We start from the raw sequence: 14,001 nt of genomic DNA, 5'->3' as shown, positions 1-14,001 counted from the left end.
CTGCCTCTACCACCCTCTGTGACAGAGCATTCCACAGATTCACACTTCTCTGGGTAAAAAAATGTTTTCTCATCTCCGTCCTAAAGGGCCTACCCTGTATTCTTAAACTATGCCCTCTAGTCCTCGTCTCCCCCATCATTGGGAACAAGTAATCCGACTTCACCTTGTCTATCCCCCTGATGATTTTGTAGACCTCAATCATGTCCCCCCTCATCCTTCTAAACTCCATCGGATACAAGTCCAGTTTTTCTAGCCTTTCAGCATATGTCAACCCCGCCATCCCTGGAACTAACCTTGTAAATCTGCGCTCCATACCCTCTCTAGCTAGTATGTCCTTCCTCAAAATTGGAGACCAGAACTGGACGCAATACTCCAGGTGGGGTCTCACCAGGGCCCTGTACAACTGCAGAAGGGCGTCTCTGTTCCTATACTCCAATCCCCTCTTTATGAAAGCCAACATGCCATTAGCCTTCTTCACAGCTTTCTGAACCTGCATGCTAGTCTTCAGTGACCGGTGAACAAGTACTCCCAGATCCATTTGCTCCTCCCCACTCCCTAGCTTGTCTCCATTTAAATAATACTCAGCTTTCCTATTATTGCCCCCAAAATGGATAACCTCACATTTGCTTACATTGAATGTCATCTTCCATTCAGCAGCCCACTCCCCCAACCTGTCCAAGTCCCTCTGCATTTTCCTGACATCCTCCTCACACCCCACACCGCCACCCAGTTTCATGTCATCTGCAAATTTGCTCAAGTTATTAATAATCCCCTCATCCAAATCATTTACATAAATTACAAACTACTGAGGACCCAATACCGATCCCTGCGGCACTCCACTCGTCACATCCTGCCATCCTGAAAAAGACCCGCTTACCCTAACCCTTTGTTTCCTATTTCTTAACCAATTTCCTATCCATGTCAGCACCTTACCTCCAATACCATGCTCCCTGATCTTGCCCACTAGTCTCCCGTGCGGTACCTTATTAAAGGCCTTCTGGAAGTCCAAATACACCACATCCACTGGCTCTCCCAAGTCCACCCTCTTTGTCACATCCTCGAAAAATTCCAGAAGGTTAGTCAAGCATGACTTACCCTTAAGGAATCCATGCTGACTAGCCCTTATACTATTATTTCTGCCTAAGTGTTCTGCTATTACTCCTTTTATGATAGACTCCAATATCTTCCCCACCACCGACGTCAGGCTGACCGGTCTATAATTTCCCGTTTTCTCCCTCAGTGTCAGTTCCGAATGGTGTCCCTACACTTTGGGGGACCCCACGCCTCCCTCTCGGTCTGCTATCGCCCCACCCCCGAAGCACCCGAGCAACCCGCCTCCGTGCCCCGGGGCCAATCCTGCGGCCTTTCCACACTCCGGATTGCCCCGCCAGCACTCTTCGCAAACCTCACCCCTGGCTGGAAGCCTGTGGCCACCAAAAGTTGGCAATATAGTTAGGAAAACAGGCAATTCATTAGGAGTGAGGTGCATAGATTGCTGGATGAGGGCATCATTGAACCCATTTCAAGTCCCTGGAGAGCCCAGGTGGTGGTTGTCAAGAATGGGGAAAAGCTATGGATGGTGGTCGACTATAGCCAGACCATTAACCGCTTCACGCTCCTGGATGCGTACCCCCTGCCACGCATCACGGATGCAGATTGCCCAATACCGCATATTCTCCACCATTGACCTACGTTCGGCCTACCACCAGCTCCCGATCCGCTGTGAGGACCAACCATTCACGGCCTTCAAAGCGAATGGGCGACTGTATCAATTTCTCAGGGTACCATTCGGGGTCATGAATAGTGACACGGTTCTCCAGCGGGAAATGTACCAGATGGTGGACCAGAACGGGCTAACCGCTACCTTCCCGTATCTGGACAATATCACCATCTGCGGCCACGACACGCAGGACCACGACGCCAACCTAGACAAATTTCTTCAAACTGCCCGTCGGCTGAACTTGACTTACAATTTGTACAAGTGTGTCTTCAGGACCACACGACTCGCGATTCTAGGTTGCGTGGTTGAGAATGGGATAGTCATGCCAGATCCTGACCGCATGCGTCCCCTAATGGACTTACCCCCCACCCCACCACCATACCCAAAAAGTGCTCAAACGCTGCCTGGGCCTTTTCTCATATTACGCCCAATGGGTTCCACACTACGCCAACAAGGCACGTCCTCTTATCAAGACCACCTTCTTTCCCCTCTCGACCGAAGCCAGAGCGGCTTTCGATCGAATCAAATCCAACATTGCTGCTGCGACGCTGAACGCGATCGATGAGTCTGTCCCGTTTCAAGTTGAGAGCGATGCATCCGACTTCACCCTGGCAGCCACCTTGAACCAGGCCGGTCGGCCTGTAGCCTTCTTCTCCAGAATCCTCCAGGTTCCAGAGAGTAGACACTCTCCGATCGAGAAGGAGGCTCAGGCCATAGTTGAAGCGGTGCGTCGTTGGAGACATTACCTCGCTGGGAGGCGCTTTACACTGTTGACTGATCAACATGCGGTCTCCTTCATGTTCAGCAACACCCAGTGAGGTAAGATAAAAAACGACAAAATCGCCAGATGGACTACAGAAACTCCATGAGGTGCTCTGTCATCAAGGGGTCACTAGGTTTTCCCACTTTGTGAAGGCGTGCAACCTACCCTACACAGTCGAGGAGATCCGCTCCATGACCCGAGCCTGTTCGGTGTGCGCTGAATACAAGCCCCACTTCTTCCGTCCGGATAACTCCCACGTTATCAAAGCCACCCGCCCCTTCGAGCATCTTAGCGTAGACTTTAAGGGGCCCATATCATCGACCAACCGTAATAACTACATCCTTACAGCCATTGACGAGTACTCCCGCTTCCCGTTCGCTGTGCCCTGCCCAGACACCACTGCCACCTCAGTGATATAGGCCCTTCACAGTATTTTCGCCATTTTTGGGTACCCCAATTCCATCCACAGTGATAGGGGGTCCTCATTCATGAGCGCAGAGCTGCAACAGTACCTTCTGGAGTGTGGTATCTCTTCAAGCAGGACCACCAGCTATAACCCTGCGGTAACGGGGTCGCAAAAGGACAGGGCCAGGGACGGTGAGCCATGCCGTTACAGTGGTTCCTGATTCGGATTTCCTCGGGAAAGGAACATCCTTTCGAGGGGGGTGGCATTTGTTGCGGTACATAGGAGGGAGCGGATGGAGTGTAAGGCACTAGTGAGAACCTCCTGCCAGTGAGTGGTGGGGAGACCTTTAGTCCGGAGAACCAGTGTAACCACTCTCCATATGGTGGCATTCTCCCTCTCAACCTGGCCGTTACCGTGGGGTTATAGCTGGTGGTCCTGCTTGAAGAGATACCACACTCCAGAAGGTACTGTTGCAGCTCTGCGCTCATGAATGAAGGGGGTGAATGTGATAGTACAGATCTATCACCAATGTATATAGTGTATATAGTTACAGTATCTAGACTGTGCTTACAGCGATTGGCTGAGAGCTTAGCCATGCCTTCTGTCTGGGCCTTAAAGGGTTGTGTCCCTAGCCAGGTCGGATCACTCTGGACTGGTCGGCCACCTGTGAAGAGCTCCTGTCTTTTGCTAATAAAAGCCTTGGTTTGGATCAACAAGTCTTTGATTCTTTCGACGAGCTCTACAATTTGCCAGCCAGATAGTGCCTCCATTGCCATCCGCCTCATCAATGTTCTGGGCTTCCTTCTCAGTGGAGGAATGCCGGATCTCGGGGCCTTGGAGGGTGTGGGAGAAAAGAGCTACGGGTCTGTCCACCTAATAAGTGTGGCAGCTGGAGCAAAGTCAGATGCATTGCTCTCCACCTGGAACAGGGCGGATTTGTCTACAGCATGCATTGCAGCCTTGGCAATATCACCTTTGATGTGGTTGAAGGCCTCCCGGGTCTCTACCGACAGGGGAAAGGAGGTGGCTTTTAGAAGGGGGTGGGCCTTATCCGCATAGTTGGGGACCCACTAGGAGAAAAATCTTTTTAGGGCCTTGAGGCTTGTTGGACTTTAGTTTTACCCTACCCTCAACTTGGTCTGTGTGTCGGCTGAGTCCAGCGTGCTCGTTGAATGAAGTGATAGGAGAAAGTATTTGGTTTCACAATCAGTTTATTACATAGCACAAGAATAAAGCTTAACAGAGCTCTGGTTCAGTCATTAGTTCATAGGTCACCTTCTCGGTGAACTATTTCCCAAGACTGACCCCTACCGTCCAGTCTCTTCTGTTTATATACATCAACATTGTTACACTGACCAAGAGTTGGCTTTCTTTGATAGGCTCCTTGCATAAGATTTATCTCAAGCAATTTCCTGTTCTGCAATTATCTATGGTGTAGACCTCCTATCTTAATCCCCAAGGCCAGAACATCCTGTTGTTTTGATCAGAAGTCAATCCATAACCCAGATATTTCCATTTATATCTTTGTTCTCGTCTTGGCCATAATCTTCTTTTCTAATCAACACCTCCCGTGTACCCTTATGACTTATCATTCCTACCAATGTGGTTTATCCATTTTGTTCTACTCTGACATTCTTTGTAATTTTCCATGATTATTAACCCTTTGGTTCCAACAAGTCCCCATTTTGGTCTCATGAAAATGTGACCAACCAATTAAACTTCTCCCTCGTATTTTAAAGCGAGTAATTCAGATCGAATTCCTACCAACTTAGTATGATCCTCCACTTCAGCAACCAAACCTGTTACTGTGGCAATCAGCCTTCTAACTCTAATTCCCAATATATATATTCTCCCGCTGCGCATGTAAAATTTCCCTGCGTTCTATTCGTATTCCGTTTGGCCCACCCGAATCTGGACGTGTGCTGACTTAGGGTTGGTGTCAGCGTTGTGGCTCTGACTAGGATCGCTGTTATCAGGACCAACGTTATTACAATCACCCGCGTCATTCTATCAGCTATATATATCAATGTCCGATAGACAATCACAGTAATTCAATAATGTCCTTCATAAAATCCGTAGAAGTTATTAGTTCAAAGTCTCTACTGGGCCTCCTCCATTTCCGTTCTGGTTTGTTCCAAAGTCTGAGTAGTTGGATCTGCTGCTACACACTGACTCCAGTGGTACCAGGTCTTTCCTTTTCCTTGTAGTCGAACGGCGTATGACGTTCTTTCCACCACTCTGTAGCGACTGGTCAACCGCTCCGACCACTTTCTCTTGATCACCTTTAGCAGAACCCACTCAGTAACGGATGGTATCAGGGTTTCACCTTTTCTTTCGGTACTTGCAACCTGTTGTGAAAAAGCTGATACCAGAGCTGTTAGTTTATCATAATAAAGCTTGCATCTCATTGGACTTACCTCTTCCTTCGTCCCGGAAACTGGTGCCCCGTTTGTAGTTCATATGGAGTAAATCCTGTCACAGAACTTACCTGTTGTTTTGATCAGAAGTCAATCCATAACCCAGATATTTCCAATTATTTCTTTGTACTCGTCTTGGCCATAATCTTCTGTTCTAATCAACACCTCCCGTGTACCCTTATGACTTATCATTCCTACCAATGTGGTTTATCCATTTTGTTCTACTCTGACATTCTTTGTACTTTTCCATGATTATTAACTCCTTGGTTCCCACAGGCTGTGGGGAAGTGAGAGCTCTAACAGGGGGTGCAGCGATCAGGATCGGGGCCATTATCTCCATTCTCCACGTTACAGCCAAGTATAGCCAGGTGTGATGTGCAGAATACACATTTATCCTTGTAGGTGAGATTAAGGGTTTTGGCTGTCTGGTGGTTGGCATTGTGGTCTTGCAGGTCGTGGCCACAGAGAGTGACTTTATAGAGGTAGGGGGATTGTAGCCAGTAGCCTGTGCTCGTCCACCATTTGAGACTCCACGTTTATGGTATAAAATTGATGTGCTATCAATAACTCCAAAGGCTAGAGGTTACCTGGCTGATAGGCTTTTATGACCATAAATTGATGGCACATCTCATGTTGTTGACCCGAGACCTGAGCTTGTTTTGGGGGAGGGGTTATAGCGTTGCTGCCATTATTAGGGGAATCAAAGGGGAAGGTGCCACAGATACATTCAGCAAAGGGAAGGGTCAACCATACATGTACAAGCAGTGATATAGTAGTTCCACCATAGGCATTTTGGGTCAGAACATTTAATCAAGACCAGTGCACATCAAGAGGAGGATGATTGACTATAAAGGAAACCCTTCTGTTTGTCTTCAGCCACCTCCTCCCCCCCCCCCCCCCCCCCCACTCCACCACCCATCTCTGCTGCCAAATTAGTCATAATCTTAAATCCAGATATCCTATCTTCAGATGTCTGCCAGCACCTGTACCTTGATCATTGTATGGGCCTGGTTGATCTGGTGTAAGCCACTTGTCATGCATTCAGAACAGTGAATAAATGAGTTAGAACTAACTACTTGGTCAATTGAACATTACAAAAAAAAACCTACAGAACTTATTAGTTCCACCTTTATTGCACCACAGGGAAGATTTCTTCAAGATAGTAATTGAAGATTATAGTTATTAAAAGAAATGGCTAAATTAAAAGGTTACACTTCTTCCTGACCATCCCTATTCCCTCCTGTCCCACCCAAACAATACCTTAGACGCAGCTCCTTGAGGCTTCCTTTTTTTAAAAGTCCTGATTGGTCTCCCGTCACTCTGATAGTATGATTTCCCTTTAAATGATTCTGAAGTTGCGAACATTCCTTGAGTGATTTCTGGCAAATTCCTCGAGTTCATGTTTCATTTAAATGAGGCTGGGTAATAATACCTAATGCGCCTGCCCTTTTAAAAAGTGTTTTCCTTTGTTCACTGCACCTCAGCCCAAGTTCTTTGCAGACCGATTCAAATACCTTTTCCAACACTTAGCTTCTGCAGATAAGTTTGCTCATTGACTGCTGTTCGGTCTTTGTGCAAGTGATTCCAAATTGTAATGCATTATGAACATAACAAAATTGACATGCATAACAATGACAAGACTCTCGAGTTCCTTGAGCTTTAATGTCAGTATAGTTTAACCTTTACATGTGAAGGATCAGGGGGAGAAAAAAAACTACCTAGTCAGATCTCCTTCCACTCTGAAGACTCAATCAGCAGATGGAGAAGATGTTCGTGTTAACAGTCACCCGGAATTGCATCCAATTTCTAAAAGGCGAGAACTTAACAAAGTCGTCCACAGTGCCTACAGGCTTGTTAGCTTAGAAAGGAATATCGAACATCCAAGTTGACAAGGTCCTGATCTGAAACCTTGATCAGCCATTTCACTCTGTGAATGCTGCTTAACCCTCCAGCTTCTTGTTGTTTGAATTTTATGCAAAGTTTTAAATAAAGGATATGTTAATTTAGATAAATAACCTTTAAGAATATGGGAAAATTAATAGATTAAGAGTCTTGGAGTTTTGTGCCATGAAAAAGGACCTTCAGCCCAATTGGTCCATGCTGATTAAGTTGTCTGCCTAAGCTAGTCCCATTTGCCTGCATTCAGTCATTGTTCCTCATGCCCTTTCCTATCCCTGACCTCTCCAAAGGCTTTTAAACATTATATTCCCCTCTACTACTTCCTCTGGCAGTTCGTTCCACACAGCTAATACCCTCTGAATGGAAAAGGGTTCCTTTCTCATCACTTTTAAATCTTTCTCCTCTCACCTTAAATCTATGCCCTCTAACTTTCCACATCCTGGGGAAGAAGAGACTATAGATATGTACGTTGTCTATCCTCGACATGCCTTTGTCTGCCTTTATATGGTTTCCTGACTGCTCTTTTCAGTCTTTCCTTATAATTGATGCATGACAGTCCCACTAAAGTTCTTTTGAAACTCTTCTGTATAATTTCCATCTTAATTACATTTTACCTCACTTAAGGAGCTTTTGTGCAATTCAGTGAAAGTTAAATATAAACTTCTTGTAAAGTCTGATTGCAAAGTGTTTAATTTTACTTTTAACTGTTTGTACTAACAGGAATGTAAATATGCAATTATGCATTGTTAAAAAAAGTGATAAAATGATCTGAGGGTTGATTCATTATTTTTCCCTTTAAGCCTGGAACACTACGAGCTCCTACCTTAACTACCCTGCATCAACTGTCACAAATGTCTGACAATTACGAGGGTCTTAAAGTCAGATTAGGTTTGCTGGAGGTGGAAATCAAGCGTCAAATGGAAGAATTAGGTCAGCCACAACATACAGAGTTACAAGATTCATGAAAATGTCTTCCTAGTTTGTCTATATCTGTCTTATGCTTGACCTAATTCAGGGTAAATTTGAACATGCTTTCCCTGTGACGAGAGCCTATTTCTCTTATGGGGAAGAGGGTGGACTCCCTGGTTTGATGGTCCTTGCCTGATCTCCCTGGAGTTGTTGGTTAGTTACCAGGTGAGTGAGATTCGCCAACATAACATCGTCCAATCTCAAAGCATCATACCCTGAGCTGACAGTCAGCTGGGCAAATTTAGCACCTTCCTGAATTTCTCTGAACTTGCAAACATCACAGTGGATCTGTGGTGGAGCCTTATCAGCCAGAAAAAGCGGATTTGAGGTGAATGGGAAGTTAATGGTTCACACAGCAGTTAGCGCAATGCTATTACTGCACCAGTAACCTGGGTTCAAACCGATACTACTTGAAAGGAGTTTGTATGTTCTCCCTGTGTCTACGTGGGTTTCTTCTGGGTCCTTCTGTTTCCTCCCACCCTTAACCTGGGGATGCAGGTTAATTGGGTATGTGTGCAACACAGGCTCGAGGGCTATTACCGAGCTGAATGTTGTATTTCAGACTTATTTTGCATATATGGCAGGGAATAATTCAATAGGATTTTGGATTTTCCAACTTGTAAAAAACTTCTATGTTTAAATCCAACTCACCTTGAAAGAGACACTTAGAATTTTACTGTGATAGGATGTGGGGTTCAAGACAAATTAATTCTCTGGAGTCACTTTTAAAAATAATATTTTTTAACAAAAATATTTTTGCGTAAGTTTTCTTGAATTCCATCTGGTGAAAGTTAACAGGCTTGATCCCTCAGAGAAAGGCACTTGCTTCATTCCTCCTGAATCTGAAATAACTGGGGTGGATAACTTTAGGTTGGCCAGCTATCCGGTGAAACCATCTGTCTCCCTTCCCCCATCTGTCATCCTACTAGTCTCTCCAAGTTTCTTCCATATTCCCTGTAACCCCTCATTGAGAGTGGCGGGACAGGGGAGGACTTGTTAAGCGCACCCATGAGGAAAAGAAATTTGGGGCGAGACCAAGAAACTGAGATACTGGGAGCACTTTTACTGACTGAACTAAATCAGCAAAGGTGCGTTTTCTGGCATATTCGCCCAACTCTGACTGCGTGTCCTTCCTCTCCTTTGCATTGCTGCACCTGTACATTGCTTCTCACACATAAAATGGCAAGTAGCCCCCAGATTCTCTTTCTCTGGATTTGCTCACATCCTCGTCTACCAACTACTTTCACTCAGCCGTGGTATTCAAACAAGTCGAGACTTTCTCCTGGGATCATCCACAACCAAGGAATACTGGCATTGCATTTAGACTTGTCCTCCTTGCAGGGGGATATTTTTAAAAATGCTCAAAACGCCAGGCAGAGAGAGTAAGTGCAGAGGTAGAACAAGTGGAGTTTTAGTGTTTCTGGTGACTGTAAATTCAACAGATGAACAGTAGCTCAACCCAACACTGGCTAATTGGATTTGCACTATCTTCTTCTTTGGCTTGGCTTCGCGGACGAAGATTTATGGAGGGGGGTAAATGTCCACGTCAGCTGCAGGCTCGATTGTGGCTGACAAGTCCGATGCGGGACAGGCAGACACGGTTGCAGCGGTTGCAGGGGAAAATTGGTGGGTTGGGGTTGGGTGTTGGGTTTTTCCTCCTTTGTCTTCCTTTCCTCCTATAGAATACCAGGAAATTGCTAAAAACACATGGTAAACAATTGGAATTAACTGTAGTGTTGAAGACATACTTCAGAATAAGCCATGTGGTTTTGCCATAGCCTTCACATCCACCTGCCAGGACAACTTAGCTTTGAACCTCCTTGTGACCTTATTCCAAAGGTGACGAAAAGTTTGAGGTAGGCTAAGAGTGATTAATTGCCCTTGACGAGGAAGGCACCATTTCTTTGATATCAAAGAGAACTAGGCACAATGAAATTGAGGAAGGACTCTCCACTGACTTCAGCCTTCTGGGTATGAAGGGAGATAGTTGGGATGAGATTGTTGGGATTGTTACTTTTGAATATCATCAACAACTTGTCCTGTAACATTGCTCCAAGACTTCCTCAGCCTTGCATCCAAACGCTACAGCCTTTACTACCGAGAAGGATAAAGACAACAGGTGTAAGGGAAATCTAATACCATTTTCCTGTACCAATCAGGCAAAATCCTGACTTGAAAATTGGACCAAAATCTGAGGGAATATGTTTGCTTTGCAAATTACAATGGTTCATAAACTAAAAATTAAATGTTGGCCTTATCTGCAGTCACTGTAAAAGGAGAGATCTGGGGTATCTTACTTCATGATGGCCAGTTATGCAGTGAAACCATCTGTCTCCCTTCCCCCATCTGTCATCCTACTGGTCTCTCAAATGTTCTACCATCTCCTCTGCCACCCCTCATTGAGAGTGGTGGGGCAGGGGAGGATTCAGTCTCAAGCAGTGCCCATAAGAAAAAAAGTTTTTGGGTGAGATGAAGGTGAGATACAGCAAGCTCTTCTTGCTGGACATGCAGGCAATGAATGATCTTCACTTTGATTGCAGTGGGATTGGAAGAGTGTACATGCAGATTTTGTTTGGGGCCAGAGAAGTTAAAAACCATGCTGGAAAATCATAAATTGGGTGCTGTTGATATATTCATTAAAATTCGTTCCTGCTAGAAAGTCGGGGTTGAATTTGGTCTCAGGTGCTAAGATGATTACTTGCACAGCACGATATTCCTGCAATGCAAAAGCAACTTTCTTGATCTTAGTGCAAGAAAATTACACGTGGGCTTTGTCCATCGAGGAAAAAAATATCTGCGTACAATCATTGAACTTGGAGAGTCAATTCTTTAAAAAAGGAAGTAAACTGTAAACCATATTTTTAAGAGCAGAGAAATATACCTGTTGTCACTTTTTCATGAAATGTTGACTGAGTTACATTTGTCTCCTTTTAGAAAAGAAGGGGCATGCTGATGATCTGGTGATGAGATTGGATTTACTGGAGAACGCATTACAAATCCTCCAAAATGAAAATAATCAGGTTGCAATAGAATGTTGTATTTCAGACTTATTTTGCATATATGGCAGGGAATAATTCAATAGGATTTTGAATTTTCAAACTTGTATTGCGTTCATGGCAGAAAATCATTAAAAACTGAGGAGGTGAGTGAAGAAACAAACCTGAAAGACAAAGCAGTTGAATATTTTGCATTTTAATATTCCTTTTATCAAAAGGTAACCATTTGTAATTGAAGATATTGGGCTGTACCTTGTGTCCAGTGACAAGAGGCTATGCAATGTATTCACCTTATTCATGACTCCCCTCAGATGTTGTCCTTGTGCTTTGGAACAGCAGTTTGCTCTAATCCAGTATCTTGTCCAGCATGTTGGCCCCTTCATGAATCTGGGCCAAGAAGTGGTAAGTTTCTTCAAGCAGTCAACTTGAAGAAGTCTAACTGCAAAACTAAGACGTGCACATTGGAGTGTGAGAGTGAGCTAAACATCAGGAAAAGCAGATGACACTCCAAATTTTTCAGCAATCATTAACTTGTAAAAGAATGAAATTCCATGAGTATAAAATAACATAATTCTGAACCTGAAATGTTGTTTGCACTACCTATCCAATCTTTAAATACTTACATATGCCTGAGTGTTCTGGGCTAAGCTTCAATTATGTCTTCAATGAGAGATGATACCACTTCAGATGACAGGCATACCCTTTATAACACAGTGAAATGCGCGTCAAAAGAACCAAAGATTTGTTGATCCAAACCAAGGCTTTTGTTAACTAAAAGACTGGAGCATATCACAAGAATGACCTGGTCTGGCTAGGAGCAATCCTTTAAGACCTGCCAGTCGGTGTGGCTACACTCTCAGCCAATCACAGTCATCCTACACTTCTTCTTTCTTTGGCTTGGCTTCGCGGACGAAGATTTATGGAGGGGGTAAATGTCCACGTCAGCTGCAGGCTCGTTTGTGGCTGACAAGTCCGATGCGGGACAGGCAGACACGGTTGCAGCGGTTGCAGGGGAAAATTGGTTGGTTGGGGTTGGGTGTTGGGTTTTTCCTCCTTTGCCTTTTGTCAGTGAGGTGGGCTCTGCGGTCTTCTTCAAAGGAGGTTGCTGCCCGCCAAACTGTGAGGTGCCAAGATGCACGGTTTGAGGCGAGATCAGCCCACTGGCGGTGGTCAATGTGGCAGGCACCAAGAGATTTCTTTAGGCAGTCCTTGTACTTTTTCTTTGGTGCACCTCTGTCACAGTGGCCAGTGGAGAGCTCGCCATATAACACGATCTTGGGAAGGCGATGGTCCTCTATTCTGGAGACGTGACCCACCCAGCGCAGCTGGATCTTCAGCAGCGTGGACTCGATGCTGTCGATCTCTGCCATTTCGAGTACTTCGACGTTAGGGATGAAAGCGCTCCAATGAATGTTGAGGATGGAGCGGACAACACTGGTGGAAGCGTTCTAGGAGCCTTAGGTGATGCTGGTAGAGGACCCATGATTCGGAGCCGAACAGGAGTGTGGGTATGACAACGGCTCTGTATACGCTTATCTTTGTGAGGTTTTTCAGTTGGTTGTTTTTCCAGACTCTTTTGTGTAGTCTTCCAAAGGCACTATTTGCCTTGGCGAGTCTGTTGTCTATCTCGTTGTCGCTCCTTGCATCTGATGAAATGGTGCAGCCGAGATAGGTAAACTGGTTGACCGTTTTGAGTTTTGTGTGCCCGATGGAGATGTGGGGGGGCTGGTAGTCATGGTGGGGAGCTGGCTGATGGAGGACCTCAGTTTTCTTCAGGCTGACTTCCAGGCCAAACATTTTGGCAGTTTCCGCAAAACAGGACGTCAAGCGCTGAAGAGCTGGCTCTGAATCCTACACTACCATCTGTACATATGTACATATACACATTGGTGATAGAATCTGTACTATCACACACAGTTAATATGTTCTAAGCAAGTTCAGAGTTATGGAAAACTGCACTGTTCGAAGCATTGTTACAATGTACTTCAATATAATACGTTCCAATCCTGTAAAAGGGATATATAAAACTGATTTACATTGGTAATAGATCTTTACTGGCAATAAGTGAACAATATTTATTTAAGAAAATACTTGTTCAATGTAGATTTGCATCAAATAGCCCTCATGAGACTTTCACCAAAGTTTGATCAGTGCCACCACAGGATAGTGCAGGGAGCTCGATTGCAGCGGGGGCGGCAATAACTTTCAATGCAGCCACTCAACTCTATTCCGCAGCAAATTCTGGGGTCCCCCCTCCATTCAAAATGGCGTTGTTCACTGGTTTGGAAACTCGCTGGTCTGTCACATCAGAGCAGAGACAGGAAAAAACAGATTCCCCTCAGTGTAAGGTAGCGTGCTGTGGGATAGTGCAGGGAGCCCGATTACGGCGGGGACAGCAATAACTTTCAACACAACCACTTAACTCTATTCCACAGCTCAGCGCCTATATTATGAGGTGGTTTAAATGCCAACAACAATAAAAAATTTAACATTGCAAATTTAAAACTGTGGGTCAGAAATTTCAAATGCTTTTTGAAATCAGGTTGCACAGGGTATGGCCGTATTTTGCTCCACAGACCATAGACTTCCCTGATAGAGCCCTTTCTGTTTACATGACCAATCCTTAAACCACGTTTTAACTGAGACTTGTGATGGCATCCATGTTCCTTCACTGCCTTTCCTGTGGAAGTCATATAAAGTCTTGGCTGACATTGCAGTGCAGTTCTGAGGTGTTTCTGAAATGAGGTTGTAGACCAAGACCCTCTCTCCTCTTTCAGATCGAGGTTAAAGAATCTATGACGTTATTTTAAAGTAGAAAAGAAAGTTTCCTC

General features: G+C 44.9%; 1 protein-coding gene across 6 annotated transcripts in view; it reads left to right on the top strand.

Annotated features, from left to right (window-relative positions):
- LOC138747029 (glutamine-rich protein 2-like) overlaps positions 1-14,001 on the top strand; it is an 80,341-nt gene that overhangs the window by 21,261 nt on the left and 45,079 nt on the right. For all 6 annotated transcript variants that reach the window (XM_069905877.1, XM_069905875.1, XM_069905876.1 and 3 more), the window contains 2 exons: positions 8,006-8,135; positions 11,109-11,194. In XM_069905877.1, coding sequence (XP_069761978.1) covers positions 8,006-8,135; positions 11,109-11,194 — 216 coding nt within the window. The remainder of the gene's footprint in view (positions 1-8,005; positions 8,136-11,108; positions 11,195-14,001) is intronic.

This window comes from Narcine bancroftii, chromosome 12, assembly GCF_036971445.1.
Source record: "Narcine bancroftii isolate sNarBan1 chromosome 12, sNarBan1.hap1, whole genome shotgun sequence".
NCBI classification, from domain to species: domain Eukaryota; kingdom Metazoa; phylum Chordata; class Chondrichthyes; order Torpediniformes; family Narcinidae; genus Narcine; species Narcine bancroftii.
This window is presented reverse-complemented; position numbering and strand designations above follow the sequence as displayed.